Source organism: Lissotriton vulgaris, chromosome 11 (genome assembly GCF_964263255.1).
Source record: "Lissotriton vulgaris chromosome 11, aLisVul1.2, whole genome shotgun sequence".
Taxonomy (NCBI): domain Eukaryota; kingdom Metazoa; phylum Chordata; class Amphibia; order Caudata; family Salamandridae; genus Lissotriton; species Lissotriton vulgaris.
This window is the reverse complement of record NC_141699.1, coordinates 977,781,696-977,801,217: the sequence shown is the minus strand read 5'-3', so window position 1 is coordinate 977,801,217 and position 19,522 is coordinate 977,781,696. Positions and strand designations below refer to the sequence as shown.

The 19,522-nt window shown below is 40.2% G+C and overlaps 1 protein-coding gene across 37 annotated transcripts in view; it reads left to right on the top strand.

Annotated features, from left to right (window-relative positions):
* MBNL1 (muscleblind like splicing regulator 1) overlaps positions 1-19,522 on the top strand; it is a 375,400-nt gene that overhangs the window by 295,305 nt on the left and 60,573 nt on the right. For 21 of the 37 annotated variants that reach the window (XM_086944188.1, XM_086944179.1, XM_086944185.1 and 18 more), the window contains 2 exons: positions 8,328-8,585; positions 13,075-13,228. In XM_086944188.1, coding sequence (XP_086800314.1) covers positions 8,328-8,585; positions 13,075-13,228 — 412 coding nt within the window. Of the gene's footprint in view, positions 1-8,327; positions 8,607-12,225; positions 12,280-13,074; positions 13,229-19,522 lie in introns of those variants that run through there. The other 16 variants (XM_086944183.1, XM_086944175.1, XM_086944173.1 and 13 more) reach the window with 2 other exon arrangements.

Below are 19,522 nucleotides of genomic sequence, written 5' to 3'. Positions count from 1 at the left end.
CAGGCCAATTTAGTATGGAGATTGAATGTATATTAACACATCAGGCAATATCTCTGAGACAATGCTTTGAAAATTAACTGAATCAAAAGAAAAGTTTGGTTTGAAGAATTTCGAGTTGTGTGTGAACATTTGGCTTGATGGCTTAGCTGGGTAATGCTGACAACACCAATATTAAAATTAGGCACTTAGACTGACTACCATCCCTTCATCTCTCCTCAGTGAAAAATAATTTTTGCAGACCAATTTTACCTATGTTAAATTAAATACAGAAGCAGGAAAGGAACTTGGTCCCAGTGGTCTGCTATGAGGCACTAATACATGACTCTTGGAAATACCATGGTTCATTGCTTGGAAATGCCGCAAACCCCCTTGAGTGGGCTGGCCTTAAGCATTGTAAGAGAATGGGTGACACTTAAAAAACAAAACTCCAGTCACTCAATAAAGAAATATCAGCTACACTGTAAGCAATACAATTCAGCTTGCTTCCACTGGTCAATTTAGGAATATGACTGAATACATGGTAACAAAGAAAGAAGATCACTGATACAATGTTTGAGCACTAATTGAATAATAAGAGTAGTTTCGTTTGAAGGATTTCTCTGATTTCTAGGAAGATGTGCATCAGTGAAGTACCTGGTCTCAGGTGGACTTTGAAAATTAACAATCCCCACCTATTTGCTCTCTTGAGTGGGGTTATGTGAAAAGTGATCCTGATTGACCTCCCACATCAACATCAGTGGATAAACATTCTCCCTAAATTCAGCTAAATAGAGATTTGCAGATTTGTCAGCATTACATCTTGTCTTAAAACTAGCAGTAGAATAAAAAACAGGAGTATGTATACCCATTAACCCAGTCGAGACCGGGTAGTGTATGCATACAAAAAAACAAGGGCTCAACCAGTAATCATTCACAAGGCAATTAAACAGAAGAATTAATCAAACAGAGACATGGACAAAAGGGAGAACAAAGGAAATCGTAAGAAGACAAAAAAAATCTTATTTGCAAGTAATTAAATCAGCACTACAGTACAAGTAGGTTGTGCACTAATCGTGCTTGTGACAGTGAAAGGCACAGCGACACAATAGGGGAAGAAACAGCATGAACAACGCAAAAATACAACAAAATTGGTGATCAACAACAAAGGATGTAGGTATATACAAGGTAAGTTTTCTGCTCTAAATTATTTAGGTTGACCACATTATTTGCCAGAATTAACGCTGGGTTGTGGACGGCGGTTCGACCTGTCTGAGTTCAGGTCATCATCTGGACCAGGTTACTTAGATCGTTGTAGTGCTGAATTGGTAGTGAATAGTCAAAGTCAAAGGGCGAGGGAGGAAGGCTGTCCAGGTATGTTCTGCGGAATATCAAGCTGGCGTGACCACGTAAAAACAATTACAGTCCAAGTGGGATGCACTGCGTAATTGCAGACGGGAGCGTGAAAAACGTCTGCGTAGTTTATGCGTGCTATCCAGAGGTCATGGACCACATCGGCTAATGTGTCCCAAAATGAGGTCGTCATTGGAGATGCGGTCCTCATCCTTGCAGTAGTTAATAAGGCTGGCTGATGTTGAATTTAGCGGGTGGGGAGGAGCCGTGTGAACGAACCCGCAGGGAACAAGGGCAGTCCTTGTGAAACATCAAATGGAATGAGGCCGTTGTTAGGCTGGCTGGTATAGAGAAAGAAGACGAGGAGGAACTGCATAAACTAAGCAGTTGGAAACCATTGCGGTCTTCGTAGGAAACCAAAGTAATAAAGCAGGCCAGTGTGAAAGGAGCGGACGAGGAGGCACTGCGTGAATAAAGCTGCGAGGAGCAGTTTTAAGGCAAGATGTAATTCTGACAAATCTGCAAATCTTTATTTAGCTGCATTTAGGGAGAATGTTAATCCACTGATGTTGATGTGGGAGAAGGTCTCCTCTAGTGGTCCTACATAGATTTCTGGGGGCTCCTGGTGTTTAAAACTAGCAGTAGCATATACTGCAAACCACTCAAAGAAAGCCAATAGCATAGTAACCATCTTGTTCATCCTGCAATTGTACACGGTGAAACACCAATGATTCTAAATAGTTCTAGTTGATGGGTGGCCCACAACATTTTTTTAAGAAACATCTTCAAATTGCTGTCCTATTTGCATTAGCTCTTTGTCTCATTGATTATTACTCTGATGTGTTTACAGAGTGTTCCCCATTATATAATATGCAGATTTTCAAGGGCAGAGCTATGGTGCTTCCTTGTATCATCACGAGAAAGGAAATCTACTCCTACCCAGTAAAGGTCAGTGCTCCAGCACGCTGCCCAAATGAAGCCTAAGGGCCACTATCCAACATAACTTGCTAGTTATTCGTTTTGTGAGGGTAAAGCCCTTAACCACCGCACATGTTATCACCCTTTGAATCTCTCTGTCACTTAGGTAACAGATAAAACTGTAGGTACTTCCAAACCCATATCTTTTATCAAGCATTTGGGCTGGATCTTGCATAATATTTCTGATGTTTTTAATGCATCACCTATACCCCTACTTTCACCTTGAGATCTTTAAAGGTTCAATATTGTCTGCATCAGTGCTTTACAAAACACCAAATACACTACAAATATATTGCAGTCATCAATCAGTTTGAAGACAAATAAAAGGTATTTTTTGAGAGTATAGAGTAGGTTGGCAATCATCAGTTGTAGAAATGTTAAACATGATATTAGATGAGCTTAAGTGTTAAGAAACTGTGGGAAGCCAGTTTAATCAAGGACCAACAAGACACTAACATGCAACTTATCACTTGGCATGAACTAACCATGACATTAACAGACTGGTCAAATTTAGTCAAGAATTAGTCAAGAGGTGCATATTTGTCACATAATAGCAAAGCAAAGAATTTTGAGACTATTATAACTAGGTCAATTATATTAAACCATTAACTCTACCTTATCAGTTGCAAAGACTGTTACTAAGTATAGAGCTGGGTTTTTCAGTACAGAAGTTGTGTGAGGTGGGGAGGGGTGCAGTGGGCTTGAGGGCCCATTTGCATTTATTTACAGAAATTGGTAGTTTCTTTATCAGTCAAGCAGTTTGCAATATCAACAACTCAAATGGATGTTTTAAACATTTTGGCTTTAAGGATCGATGTTTTAGAATTGAAAATGTCACTCAAAATAGGACTTTCTCCTTGGTACACCCACTTGTATTGGTCATCACCTCCATTGCTAAGCATAGCATTGCCTGCATCCATAGCACTTATCTTCCATTGTCTGTAATAGTAGTGTTATTAGTCTTTCTTATGTGTGCTGCAAATACGATGTACTGGAATCCAAAGATTTATTTATTTCCACCAATCAATCGTGTCTTGTGTTTTGTTTGTTCCTATGTTATGATCAGTTACAATTATTAAGGTGCAGTTCTTTATCGCCATTTTGTTAGGCTAATGTTTGTGTTATCCCTTTAAGCTTATTCCTGACTTTGATGCACTAAGTTGGGCATTGTAGATAATACAAATGTCTAAGTCTACTTAACTTGTACCTTATCAGTCGTAAAGTAGTAGATACATTTAAATGGGTCTCCAACAGACTCAACAAAGTTACAGTTTCCTTAAAAGGATAACACAGGAGAACATATGTCAACAGGAGGCAGGAAATCAGACCAGCTGTGTTGATCCAAAGATCCATGACCCTCCAAGTTCTACTTTTAGGAATGTGGGTGTGAATAATATTTTAAAATCATAAACATGCCTATGATTTTATAACAAGCCCTATTTTAGCTACTCAACACCTTACAATCATGGAGAGATGTATTATGTATCATTTTGTGAATCACCACAGAGTATCTGTAATCTCCATGTGCAGCCTTTACCTTTTGCCTACTTAGGCCTCATTGAAGAATTATCGGAGTAAAGAAAAGTGTTGCTTAGGGATGTATGGTATGTGCCTTAAAAAGGTAAAAGGTCCTTTTTGTTTAAGTGAATATGTATGTGTGTGATTGTGTTGGAACAGTAGTCCTACATTGTTAGTGTGCTGATTACGAGGTCGCACCACACTGTCTGTACCTGGAAACCACAATAGAATGATGATGGTTGAAACAGGTTTTCTCTGAGGGGAAATGAAAATGAATAGGGAATCCTGTAAGAGTTGGGCCCTAGTCAATGGCAGGGAACCAAGCAGAGTCACGAGAACATCTGTACTGTAAATTCTCTTGAATAAGTCTTTCTTCTGAATTAGATTCCAGTACAGTTCCTGCCCTAAAGCACAACCAAACTCGCCTCTCTTGGTTGGTATGGGAGATTTTTCAGGCTGTGTCCCAGGCTTTTGGTATCACCCCCAAACCAACATACCCACAACCAGGACAGAAAATCACTGTGAGGCAAAAATAAACCCTAGATGCCTAGTGCCAGTATTTCAATGAGCACGTCGGTTATTGGTGACTGCAGAAGGTAGGATTGATGGCTGAGAGAATGAATGAAAGCAGAATGCCCTCTTAGGGTGGGCTAGAGGAGTATCAATGTAGTGCTTTGTGTTGGAGACTACAGATATCCCCAACACAGGGTAGGAGTGGAAAAACGACTCTCACACAGTTTGTGAGGTGTATTTGAGTAAGAATAGCCACCTTTATAAGACGATCTCCATCTAAACTTTAGAGACAGAGTTTGACACCGGAAAGAACAGAAAAGATAAGATCATAATTATGGCCTAAATCTTGACAAACATCTTAACTTGTGGTGTACTTAAAATATGTAGATTTAAGTTCGATAAGATTACAATAACTCAGTGATAATGCGTCCTAATTATCCATTATCCTAGGTTAGGCTAAACACAGTTTATACTGGTCCAATTAGATAAAGAAATAAGGTCTCTATTAAGACCTAGGAGGAGAGACTGACCTTACTCAAATCGAAAGTCTCCCAGCACCCTGCCAGTTCAGTGCATCAACCACTTGCAGTTTAGCTCCTTAATTATGGTATGGCATGGCTGTGGCACTTAAACCAGGTGTGGAGGTAGAGTTTAGAATAAGTAACATTAGTGTGTCTGCACATGGGTAAGTATAAAACGTATTTGTTTATTTATTTTACTGATATTTACGTTTTGCTAGGTGGGCCTGCACAGTCGCTTGGCAGAACCCATTTCTGAGAGACACCTATGAGCCTGGAGACACTCCAGAATTCATACCATGCACTAATATACATACATCCCCTCCAAGGAAATTATCCAGGGAGGGGTAACAGATACTGATTTCATTAAACACCATAAATGTTTCCTGAAAGATTCTGCTATATTTAAGGTATGTGAACTTATAATGCTAGTGGATGGCTTTTGTAGTATTGCTATATGGTGCAAAGCAGTGAACATCACCACCTAGGATTTCAGTGTCTACTTTGAAAAATTAAACAATTTCTGTTTTGTTGCTGGCAAGAGAATCCTCAAGATTTCAAATTTGCCATTGAGTTGTTGCTCACCATGGCCACTGTAAAACTAATTATTACTGGGGTGCCCCAAGATTCATCTTCTCCTCCACAAGAGCGCCCTGTGATGTGGGGGAGAGGAAGGCTACCACCTCCATACATCTTTTGGGCCCCATATGCTACCATACCACAACGCTTTCTCATTGCTTGACCATGCCACATTTAGTTGGCTGTTGCGCCCCCCCATTTTATAATGCTGAAGATGGGACTACTGCTGAATAAATTGATTGTTATTATGGCCTCAGACCAACTTGACTGTCAGGTAGTAGACGGAGCTTAATAGCTTCCTCCAGGGAGGTCCGACTATCCGTAACTGTATTGGACTTGGAAATTCATAAACAAGGGTGTTTCTGCATTTCCTTGTTGGGGGTTCTTGATCTCTTTGACAATAGCAGCTATTGTCATTATTGCATTTACATTGGCTTTTCCATGGTTGATTGTTCATGCAGAGGGAGAGGTAAGCAAAGTTTTAGTCATTTGCCTTTAGAAGGTATGGCAAAGAGGTCTGAGTGGCTGAAGTCAAACTCACTCTAATTCAACTCCTACAAGACTCCACACTTTAAAATACACTTTCCTGTATACTGCAGTCACTGCCCTTGATTTTTTTCGGTCCAGTAGCTGGACGATCGTTCTAATGCCTACTAAAACGGTCACATCAAAGGATTTATTTGGAACCTGAACTTTCCCCGATGAGCCAAAATAAAACATGTTGCATCAATGTGTTTTTCTTACTTAACCTGCTCAGGAAGATCTTAGTCTTTTTTCCTATATCTGCTTACCATTTGGTGATACAGGTGACTGTATTAAGTATCCTGGACTTCTGTAATTCTTTATTCTTGTGGCTGGATAAAATGCAATATACAGCAGCCAGATTGGCGTACAGGCTCCATTGATTTTCTCCAACCTGTGAGACTGTAAAATCCCTGTATTGGCCACCAGTGGAAAAGGGGGAGATATTTAAATCCTTTGCTTGGTATTTAAAGCAGTTCATCACAGTCGCCCTAAATGCTTGATCCAGAAATTTTGCAATTACTCACCATCACGCTGTCTGCGCTCCACTGGAGCGCAACTGCTGGCTGTGCCCAGATGTAAACGAGTTTGTGTAGGTGGCAAAGCTGTGGAATAAGCTACCTGCTCCCTTATGACTTCCCTTTTCCTTACAACTGGCTGTCCAGCTGATCCCCGGTTGATTGACAGCAGTGTCAGCTGTGTAGCTTGGTCGGTAAAATGGGGGGTTGGGGGAGGTGAGCTTCATATTTTCCAACAATCACGCTGGCATATAATGTTAAAATACATTATTTATTTTTATTTTTTAGAGGTTTTATATAGTGCTGGCTGGACCCAGAGGTATCAGAGCGCTTTACAATTGTAACAGAAAGGTGTTTAAATACAGGTACAGTGTGTATAAGTACAGAAAGTTGATTCAAAAATAAGCAGTCCACATAGGATAAAGGTTACACTAGATGAGAAGTAAAAAACAATTGCGAAACACAATAACATATACACTATATAGAGGTCGCAGTATGGTGGGAAGGTTCGATAAAATATACCTAGGAGCAAGAAGGACAGAAAATGTGCAAGAAAAACTGAAGGTCATAAGGTGTAGTAAGAAACGGGAGGTAAAGGAGAGGCAAGGAGGGGGGGGGTGATAAGATTGAAGGGGAAGGGAAGGAGAGGGGGGCAGGAGGGATGCTTGAGAGAGGCTAACGGGGCAGTGGAAAGGGAGAGAAATTCAGATTAGGAGTACTAAGTGAGAGAAAACACAAAAATGTACAAAAAAACCTACATTTTTTAGGAGGTTTCTTAATAAAGAGAGGGAGAGAATATGTGTCTGACAAACCCTTCACCATACCGGACTAAAAGCACCTGTAACCAACTATGTATCAGAAAATACATATATTACAGGACGTGTAACGTCCAAACGCCCCCGCTCTCTGAAGCTCCGCCCCTAAGCACTGTCTCTCTGTTTTCATGCAAACACTTCACCTTCCTGTGTTTATTTAGCTCCAGGACAATTTTCGAGGTATTGGTAGCACTTCCCAAATCGAGTAACATACAATAACAGAATTTACTTTTGACTGCAAGATTCAATGATTTATTTCATATTCCCTCTATTTGGGAAATTGAGACAATGTAGAAAGTACCAAGGGAAAATTGAAAGACCATAGAGAATCCACTGGCTCAATCCATATCTTGTTAAGGTTTTTTTATTAATAACGAAGCAGTTTTTAAATTTATTGGGGTCCTTTATATATGCGGTCCGCACATATGAACACATTATGCCACATTTATTAACAAGAAAAAGCAGATCAGCTTTATGTGTGCACCATTTCTAGTTACCTTCTTGCCATTCACTTTCAAAATGCTTTACATGCTTGAGTGCTTTGCTCTGCTATATGTACTTCGCTGCCACTTATCTTTACCCTATCAAATCATCGACAAAAGTTGTTTTACTTTGTTTTAATCTGTTTATATGTGTTATATGATGGAATTGTTTTTCAAATGTCCTTGTTACCTTCATCTTACAAAAATAATATTAATCAAAGTACAGTTATGATTTTCTGTTCAATTAGCCATGTTATTTATACGAATCTTACAGAAATAATATTAATCATAATACATGATTCTCTTTTAATAGGCAGTATTGGTAGAAAATCAGTCTACTGTTGACACAGGCGGATTGGATTAAAAAAAAATCCCAAAACTATTCGAACATTGCTGAATTAATTATGCTCTAGTGCTCTTTTCTTCCTTAGCAAACGTATAGAATTCACTAGCATTAAGGATGTGTTGATCGTCGCCATAATGGTTTACACACAGCAAAATTGAAGTAATCAACTCATCAGTTATTAATGTGGATCTGATTCAATGGTCTTCCAGGTGTGTCGAGAGTATCAACGTGGCAACTGCAATAGAGGAGAAAATGACTGCAGGTTCGCTCACCCCGCTGACAGTACAATGATTGATACCAATGACAACACAGTGACTGTGTGCATGGATTACATAAAAGGAAGATGCTCCAGGGAAAAGTGCAAATATTTCCACCCCCCTGCTCATCTCCAGGCCAAGATCAAAGCTGCCCAGTACCAAGTGAATCAAGCTGCAGCTGCCCAAGCAGCAGCCACAGCAGCAGCCATGGTGAGTCACCTTGTGCAGTAAGTCAGAACTGAAATAATAGTCTTGTTTTTGAGTACTCAGGCATATTTCAGTGAGCTCCTGCTGTCAAAACTGCAGTATTTAGTGCTTCTGCATCAGTTTCATAAAGCTTTGACAGAAACACTGCTTCACCCCCCTTCGAATATTCATAAACACTCATCTCCAAGCACTTGACATTTGGTTAGAAACAGTCAGGATAGAATATGCGATTCAATATCTTTATTCGATTTTTTTAAACAAAAGATGCCTATGTAAAATACAAAGTCGAGAATGTAAGCTAAGGTAGCAAATTGCAAACAGTAAACACAGAAAAAAACAGGATATCATACGGGTCCTATCAGCCATAACAAAACAGCTTAGACTCGCATTTGTAAAACATGGAGCCAGCCAAGTCAGTATGAAGTGCAAATGCAATTTAGTGAGTCTAGATCAGCCTCTAGAGGATTACAAAGTGCCTGTTCAGCCTAGTACACTGATGTAGGGCTGATTGAAACCGGTCAGGGTCAGCGGGTAGTATATTGGCATATTGAGGTGACTCCTGGATTGCCACTAGCCTCTTTAAAAACAAAAGCCTCTCTCTAGGGTCTTCCATGTTAATATTACAATTTGGAAACCAATTGAACATCACTCGCAGAGCATCACTGCAGCATGAGCCTTGAGTCCCACTAGTTCATGCTGGTACCTTCCCAGGAATAGAACAATATGGCTAGTCAACAAATCTGATGCCCCTCAATGGGGCTGTAAACCCTCAGTGAAAGTAAATAAAGGTTTTCTCTATCCGGAAGTCGCATAAAACTATCGGAAGCGGGGTTGATGTGGGCAACTAAGAAGATGTTTCCTAAGGAATATGGCTCTCCCTAAATAGGAGGCCATATTAAAACTAATAAAAGGGTCCTCTAAAGAACATGGATATAAAACGCATCTTTATCATTTCTTATACTCTTAGCTTAAAACAAAGGTTTTGAATAATGTTTCCTGATTCCAGTATAAAAGCAACAGGACAGGATAAAATGTATTGTTGTTTGGGTGGATCTTCCAGCACACAGACATATAACAGCTGCCTCTGGCCATTGTTTCATTTTTGAGAAAGGTACCAAAACGTGAATTATATCCTTTCTTAGTCATGTCAAGACAAATTGATGTGGGGTGCTAGAGGTAAATGTTAGGTACCTCTGGAGGCGCTCAGTTTGACAAACAGCAACGTATCTGACCACTTGCAGTTTGATACTGCCAGTGGCACGTCTGGCATCAGCCATATTTTTATGTAATGACATTTTTAATTCCCTTTTATTATAGAATATTATGCTATCATATGCTATCATGTTCATTCAGTGGCAGAGGTCTGTTCAGTCGGTTTGCCCGTCTGGAGAAATAGGCGAGCCCCCTTCACATATTTATAGACCGTCATTCCCAAGCACAGAAAATGTGGTTAGAAGTACTCCGGCTAGATGATGCATATTCTAGGCTCTGTATCTAGGTATACACTGAGAGCCATGTAGTTCCCCGGAAGGATTGATTTTGTAAGAATATGTGGAGGACGCTCAAGACCAGACAGCTGGTCAAATTAGTTATATGAGATTAAAAAATAACACACTACATAAAACATTATGCCAGTTTGTGATTCTGAGTAGACAACAGCTTTGACTGTACAAAAAACGCTTGCAAGGCTTCATACAGGCCTACAAACATCTAATGCCTGATTGTTCAGCTTTTTTTATAACAGTCTTCATTGTGCTCGATTATAAGGTGAAGAAAGACTGGAAACTAATATGTGGGTTGTCGTGGTTTCTTTCATTGTTCTAAACTACATTTGCTCTTGAAATAATTATTTGCCCATAAAATAATTAATTGTGCTTTAAAAAAGAGACCACCTCAGGTATTAGCACAGTCTATCTTTGGGATAGGAGCCTAATTAAAAGACACTCCCAACACTCCCACCTAATCTACTCTTATGTATTTCCTTATTCATTTGAGGATCAAAAATAGTTTAATAAATACCATATTGGTCATTACAAACACAGTACGTAAGACAAAATCGTAGGTTCGGTGGAAATCATGTACTTCAGTTAAAAGGTGGATTTGAATAAGAAACACAATTGGTTTTAGTACATAGATTCGCAATAGTGCATTCTAAGTAACCCTGGGCGATGAACTTCGCTCCGTTCGCGGAGTTTGCTGAGTATTCTCACTCCACGGAGCACGCTGAGTTCCCCAAAACTCCGCTCCGTGGAGCAGAGGTTTTTTCCTTGCTCATGCTCATCAATGTCAAGTTGTCAAGAGCGAGTGAGGAAAATCCACCCAGCAAGATTTATCCTCGCTAGCGCTCACCAAGGTCTAGTTGGCAAGGGAGGAGAATCAACCTCCTTGCGGGATTTCTCAACGTGGGCGGTCGGATTTCTCAATGTGAGTGGTTGTGGTAGGTCACGACCACTCACTTTGAGAAACCTTCCGTTCGCATTGAGAAAGCTGCCGCTCAAGTTTTTTTGTTCCTTCGCTGAGTTACTAGACTTAATTCTAAGTACATACACATTGACATTAAATGGTGAGGGTCAGGATTGGGCGTTTCTGTCTGGTTAGAGTAGATAAGACTTGTATGTGATTTATTTTCTTTCTGTTGATGCCATTTGACTATTTGCTGTTGCTTTTTCTCTGTGTTTTGCTTCTCTGTATTGTTGATGAGAAATTCAATTTTGAAATGCGTTTGTTATATTTTAAACATAGAGATTTATTTGAAATATAAATATACTTGATTTCAGTTACAGAATATTAAACAGAGAAAAACAGTAAGAACAATCTTTGCCTTTTTATAATGATTCCTTCTGGCCACAGTACTAAGTGCCCTCCCATAAACAAGTGGTAGTATAAAAAAAATCCATCCCGCCAAGTTACAATGATAAACATTTTGGAATGTGTATTTTTGTAACAACAGAAGTTGTACAGCTTACTTTATGAAAGAATGTTACAAAACACATTAAATTGCATAAGTAATTTGAAGACCGATGTCAGTCAAGTGAAATCATCCCAAATACTAGCACATGCACGTAGCTAATACCATAGTTTGGTAGTTTTACCAACATATATTTGCACATTCTATTTGGCAAGAGCTAGTCATTTTAATGCAACCTATCCATGCTTTGTTCTTTGCTTAGTTCTTGTTAATGTTGTCAAATTGTGTTTTGTAATTTTACTGATCGGTGTATTAAAATAATTCAAATTTTTCTTGTGACATACCGTTTTATAATATATTGTAGTGCAATGAATACAAGAGGTGTCTTTTTCTGTGTTTGTTTTTTCACTCTGTAAGCACAACTACAGAAAGGAGACTCTGTCTGTATCTCCATATACTTGTCTTTATACCTCTTTCCTGTTACAGTACCTTGTTTGTAATTAACTACTGAGGATTTATCCTCACATAACAACTCAATGGAGCCTTTATTGTGCATGCGTAGTCTTGTTATTTGTTGTTTATGGCATTCCGATGATTTGTTTTTTATTTGTTTTTTTCTCACCTACCCAAAAATGCACTGCTGCCCCCATGATGCACCTCTGCTTGCTGTTTATGTTAATGCGCTTGAATCCCATTGGCCCATTGCCATCATGTGCTCGCTGCCTGCTAATTAAGACTCAGTCGGCTGTCAAATCACTGAAGCGACCCCTCGACGCAACCTTTGACCTGGTACTATGACCTTTCACCTTTTAGCTTGGCATGTAGCTTTATTGTAGAGACAAGTTATAACTTTATATTAATATTTTTTAGCTGTTCCATTTCAATGAAAATAAGTTTTTAGTTTTTATAAAATGGAAAACTGAATGTGGTTTTCTGTTAGAAAAAGGAGAATGATTTAGCATCTAAATTCAAACATCTTTCCAATACACAGCATCCCACATTCAGTTTGATCACATTTTACAATGCTAATGCAATTCTATGGGGACGTGAGAGTAGCGTGTACTATGTATATTTGTGTATTTGTGTGGTTGGCTTGGCATTGTTAAATAATGACATACAATAATTGTAGTTTTAACATTTGTAGGTCAATGTCATGTACCTGCATGTAGTGGTACAGTTTGCATGTGCAGATAGATTTTGGGAAGTGTGGGTGTAAATTAATATGAAAATAACTAAATAATAATTGCTAGTGATACTATTAACATTGCTCTCATGGAGCTAGCAGTGCAGCTTTCTTTTTCCAATATGATTGCTTCTTTTTCAAAAGATAATCATTATTACTTTACTGTTTAAGATGAGTGAGAAATATATTGCGGCTCCATAACATGTATCATATTTGTGTAAATAAATTAACACTTCCCTAAATTCGAGCTCTTACTCTACCTTGCTTTTTCATTTGTTAATTGAGTCTACTGCTTGTTTGCTGCTGCTTACATTTGCTTTTGGTTAGCATGTTTTGCGCTAGTGTGATTTTTCATCGCTGTCTTTTTTTTCTCCTCTTATTTTAACTCATTCATCATTTAGGGTTTTCCCCAAACTGTACTTCCCTCACTACCAAAGAGGCCTGCACTTGAAAAAACCAATGGTGCCACTGCAGTCATCAATACTGGTATGCTCCAGTACCAACAGGCGCTTGCCAACATGCAGTTACAGCAACAAGCTGCCTTCTTCCCACCTGGTAAGTACTTTCAATATTTAAAGCAGATGATCAATCGATCTGTCCGGCTGTCATTCTTTCGGACTGCCTTTCTGGCTGTTCTTCCATTTTTCTATCTTACATATAGAATGCATGTGCGGGACAGGGGATTATTAATAAGGCTATTAATTGAAGTTCTTAAACATTACCTTACGTACATTGTTGCTGAATCTAAAAGCACTTCATAATGTTTTTCCATGTATGATGCAAAGGTTCTTAAGTTCGTATCATTATTGAGTCACTGTGTTTGAGTTGAATACGTTGGCAATCAGTGATGTTTGTCTAAAATGTGATAGATTGATACTTACTACTCCTTTAAATTAATGGCGTCTCAAGATTTAATAGCATTGTTATGTTTTATATAAAGGATGCTCACATAAAATGAATTATACTTGCTTGTTTCCTCTATGCTACTGCATCAGTAAATTCCTCTTAGAGATTTTTTTTAAGTCATCAGAATTGATATTCTATTCCTCCCAAAGTCTCTAAAACCTGTTAAGGTTTGATTTACAAAACAAAGCTATATGACAGTTTACCTTATGCTTAATAGCTGCTTAGTGCCTTGCACCAAGGATATGTGCGAATTCTAACATTTGGCTGTCATTTCCTTTTTACGGTCACTAGAAAATGTGCTTCTTACTTACTAGTTAGTGTGACCCAGGTGGAGTGAGTTAACAACCCTAGCTCAGAGGACAGTTGCCTGTCTCGGAGGCCTAGAAGGGCATATGAGTGTTAACTGCTGACCACTTAGCAGGGAATAGCTATCTGGGAGTAGACCGGAACAGTTGGCAGAACAAAGGGCAGCTTTATCCCAACCTCTCTTGACTTGGAAATGCCAAGATGAGCTTCTCTTGTGCCTTCCCCCGACCTCCCAGAAAAACAGGTCCTACTCACATTAGGAGGGAAAAACTGTTTTGCCATGCCAGGTGGGAGATGAGCTCACCTATAAAATAGAGTGGCTTCGGAGCTGATGACAGGTCTGCCTGATTGTAGCTTGGTTTTGCCACCTTGAAACAGGGGCTCCAGGGTAATTTTACAGCAAGGCAACAAGGAAGGGTTGTAAAAGGAGGTGGGTCAGCACAAAATTAGTTAGGATTTGGAATAGAAGATCTCCAATCACTTCCTAGCGCACCAGACATCTGGCACCTCGACCATCACCTTCTCTGAACAATTTTGGACCTAAGAAACCTTCAACTGAAGAAGGCGGCCCTGCTGAAAGAAGACTTCTGACTCCTACTGGATAAAGAGGACTTATTCCTCTCCTGATGCCACCAAAGGACTGGAATGACTCTCAAAGGACCAAGTAGTTGACACAAAAGTAGAAGGGCTCTGGATCCCAAGAAGGTTCAACTAACCACACAGGATTTGACCCAGCAGGAGATTTGGCTGGGGACAGATGTGGTGCCAAGATGCCTGCATCATAGAGCTGGGGGCTGCATAGCAGATCAGGTGGAACTTTTCTAAAGTTGAAAAAGTTGTACCTTGGGGCCTAGTTTAAAGCTTGTCAGAAGTTACTCTGCCACCAAATTTAGAGATCCCACTCGGAACCTTTTTCTGTGCTCAAGGTATATGGACTTGTGGAGCCCTGCGCAGCCACAGCTTCTAGCCTTGCTCCACTGGAAGATTTCAGATTTTGACCGCCATAAATAAGATTAAGTCAGAAAGTAAAAACATTAACTGGGACAACTTTGCATTTGAAATGAAATTTGGAATTTGAGGTGTAGTTTTATTTACTTAGGCAAGCATATCCATTGATGACAATATGGGCTTTAGTGGATCTGCAGACTTTTACCTAATTATTGAAAGTGCATTACCCCATGTATTAAGCAAATAATACTCTACATCTCTAGAGGGAAATCTTCTTTTTCTATTTTAACCTTCACCTTCACCTTATCCTTTAACCCTATTGGCTAGTGACAGTCAATTTTTCCATGATAGTATCTCTCCTGTTTGTGCCCTGATTACAAGTTGTCTGGTTAACAGTAAATGTGCGTACGCATCTACCTTTGGTATGCATTAAATTCTTTCAGTAATGTCAGATTATTAGTTAAATTTCTGAAAGGGGGAATTACCATGTGGGACCAATGTTTTGGGTCATTCAGCATTACATAAATAAAACCTTACAGACGTCCCAATACTTCCCACTACTGACTAAGGGAGCATATAGTACTTAAGGGCAAGCAGATTCGTAGATCTAGGGCACCACTCCCCTTAGCTTGAAACTGTAATGTTTATAAGCTCTCCTGCTACTTATATGGATAATGTTGCTGCCAAGCGTATTCTTCACACTTGAAAGTATGCAAATGCAAGCACGATGCTGCTGATTAAATAGTAAATCCTTTGAAGCAATGAAAACAAAGTTTACAAAATATGCCTAATAGCATGAGTCACGGTCCAGCCTCATTACGACCTGTAACTGGCAAACAATCAATTTCTAAAACGGTGAACGCGATGGTGCACGCGATTCTCCTGAAACTCAGGTGCACTCGAACTACAAATCTGCTTGCCCTTAAGTATAGAGCGTGCCACTGGTAAAATCACACTGAGGAAGGTTGAACACCGAAACGCGTTGGTGATAATTGCTGTTTGACACCAGTGTCTTTCTGTATAACATCCCTTCTTCCACAGTTTTGTGCTCAATATTTGATTAAGTTCTCCCTTTAGTACTGTATTAATTAAGGTTACTTGACTTTATCGGTTTCAGTGGCCAGTCTCTCTTATGTATACATTTGCACTAGAAAAGAAAGAGATTTGATCCTAAATATATTGACATGTGATCATGTTTTGATGTACAAAGCTTTTTATTGTTTTATTACTAAATGTGAATCGTATAAAGAAAAAAGTAAAAAAAGAACAAAAGATTACCAATTTTGATAAAACCAACCAGAAAAATAAAAGATATATTTTTTGATAATAAACATGTGTGGTATATAATCAGTTACAATTGAGTTTGTGATACAGCTACAGCACAATACCATAAGTAGCACAGTTGCCCAGTGCTTTACCTTCTTTTCCCATACACCTCCTGCTATAGACTCCAGCAAGAGAAATACAACTCCAAATATATATATCCCTGTCCTATTTAATGAAGAAACACCACAAAGTTGCCCTGGTAGTGGAGGAGAATGTCGCTATAAATTCCTTTATGGGACTAAGTAAATGTGTTCCTGATCGATATAAGGGAAAATGCCATGTTAAACCTGAGTGCTAATCTAGTGTCGCATGGAAGGAAGAAGGGGTGGTGGAGAAGTTTTTAAGGATAAGGAGCCTGCAAGTAGAGACCACTCCTGAGGTGATATGGGTTAACATTTGAGACCTTAAGCTGATGTTTTCAGCTTTATATTGCTTGACTCCTCATTTTTGTATTCAACTACTAATTATTCAAGCTAAATACTAGATTTCTTGTGGTCTTCCTTCCAGTATATACTTTCTGGTCCAGGTAAAGTCTTTCTTTGTAATATGTGGTTGAGATCGTTTGTTGATGAACCTGCATTAAAAGAATAATGAGCTCCGTTTTGAGGTTTTGTCTGAATTGTAGTAGGTGGTGTTCTCCTCTCAATAACTCGTTTAGTGCATTGCATAGATTTGATGCTTGAAATCTTATTGTGCTAGCTTCATGCTTTTCTATCTTACGTGGATTATTTTAAGGGCAATGCTTATCTCGAAACTGTAGCTGGTTTGTAAAGCAACACTCCTATATAGAGGAACACAAAGCCTTTGTTTCAGTAGACTTTGACCTTGATATAAATTCAACCCTTACTGCCAATATTGCCAATGGTGGCATTTGAAGGCAGTTGTTGTGTGGTCACATTTCCATTGTATGAGACCTTATATACCCACATGGTTCTAGATTTTTTTTTAAGTAAGATTTAGAACCTTTTTGGAAGGGCAGTGATTATGTTACGTAATCGAAAGTTAGCTTGAATGAATTAAGTAGAAATATATTGTTTTTGGCAATTCAACTTATTTGAGGTGCAGAGGACATGTGAGCTGATAGAGTTGTCTAAGTTATGATGGCTGTCTGAAGTCAAGAGAGATATCCTCTATGACACACTATTAAGATATGCTTTTTAATTTTGCCTAAACAGAGGCACTATTCCTTTCTCCATACATGTATGTGATCCGTGTAGTTTGTGTTTTCTTTTCCCGTAGCAACATAACCATTTTCTAAGTTTACAATGCATTTGTCAGTTGTAGGGAGGAACTCATTAGTTCAAGCTGTGAGGCATCATATGTCTGGGAGAGAAAATGAAAGCATTCAAGTTATAAGACAAAAGATGCCTCACAGCTTGAATTAATGAGTTCCTCCCTACAACTGACAAATGCGACTCCCTCATAGACTTCATCGCACCCCATGTTCTCCCCTACTCAGACTACATCCTCTTCGGCAACCTTAACTTTCATGTGGACAACCCCAACAACAAGAACACATCGTCCCTGCTGGAAAACCTCAACACCGTCCAACTCAAACCATGGGTCACCTCCCCATCCCACTCAGCAGTACACAAGCTGGACCCCATCTTCTCCACCAGTGATAACATCACCTTTAGCCATACCTTTGAGCTGCTTTTGACCAACCAACTCTACGTCCACTTCTCCTTCACCAAACCTACTGTACACCACCATGCCCACTGCTTCCCTTGCAGAAGTTGGATCAAGGTCACCAAAGAACAGCACGCAACCCCCAATGGCTCTCGAACTGCACTGACACACTGGATATCATCAAGAAAGCGCCAGGCAAGCCACACTTCAAAAAAGACAATTTGTTTCACCCACCCTTCATGAGTCCAGATTCACCTGTAGACTGCTCAGGAAGATATGGAGGAACAGCAAGACCCCAGGAGACCACTCAGCTTTCAAACCCACTGTCACCACACATCAGCACACATCACCACCTCATTCACACAATAGAGAAAGAACAGTTCACCATAACCAAAGAATCTGACAAAAGCAGCACATAGACAGCAGATATACTACCCTCCCAAGACCTCTGCAACAACCTAAGCACCTTCTTCCACCACAAGATTAAGGAGCTCTACGACCGCTTCAACAGCCCTGATAGCCAAGACCTTCTCACTCCACTCACAACCGCCGTACCCAACAACCCTGGACCCCAGCAGACCCTACTCATCTGGACTCTCCTTCGCACTGATGGCACCCTCAAGATCATGAAGAACATCCCCTCAGAAGGACCCTCAGATCCCTGCCCGCACCCCATCTTCAACAGAGCCAGCACATCCATCGCCCCTGAACTCTGTGGCACCATCAACTGTTCCATCAACCCTGCCACATTTCCTGAAGACTGGAAACATACAGACATCAACCCCTTGCTGAAGACACCCTCTGCTGACCCTAAGGACCTCAAGAACTTCAGACCCATCTTTCTGCTCCCCTTCCCAGCCGAAGTCATTGAGAAGACCATCAATGCCCAACTCTCCAAGTTAATCGAAGCAACCAACATCCTGTACCTCTCCCAATATGGCTTCCAAAGCAACCACAGGACAGAGACCACCCTCTCGCCACCACAGACTATGTCTGCACCCACCTTGACCGAGGCGATACTGCAGCCCTCATCCTCCTGGACCTCTCAGTCACCTTTTGCCCCCTCTCTCACCGCACCCTATGCACAAGACGCCGACATCCACAACACAGCCCAGGAATGGCTCCACTCCTTCCTCACTAGCTGCATACAAAGGATCAGAATACCACTGTTCCACTCTGGAGAAAACAGAGATGAGCTGTGGAGTGCCTCAGGTCTCCTCTCTGAGCCCCACACACTTCAACATTTACATGGCCCGCTCTCAGCCATTGTCAGGAACCACAGACTCAACATTATTTCCTACACAACCCAGCTGATCCACTCCCACACCAAAGAACCCACAGACACCAAGAACAATTTCCATGACAGGATGAAGGCAGTCGCCACCTGGATGAAAGACAGCTGCCTCAAGCTAAACTCAGAGAAGACCGAAGCCCTAATACTGGGCTCCACCCCTTCACCTTTGGACAACTCCTGGTGGCCCCCAGGTCTTGCATCCCCCCACAGACTGTGCACAAAATCTCTGCATTATCTTGTGTGGAAATATACCTTTTTAGGGATACACTAGTGCATTGTCACTTTTGTCCACGGGTTCAAAGGCCAAAAAAATAGAGATGGGCACTGGAGTTGGAATAAATAACAAGTTTATTAATCACTCATGAGTGGGACCACATCCACACAACACTCTCAAGTGCTGCATGAGGTAGCACACTGGCTTCACAAAACAGTGCCCATTT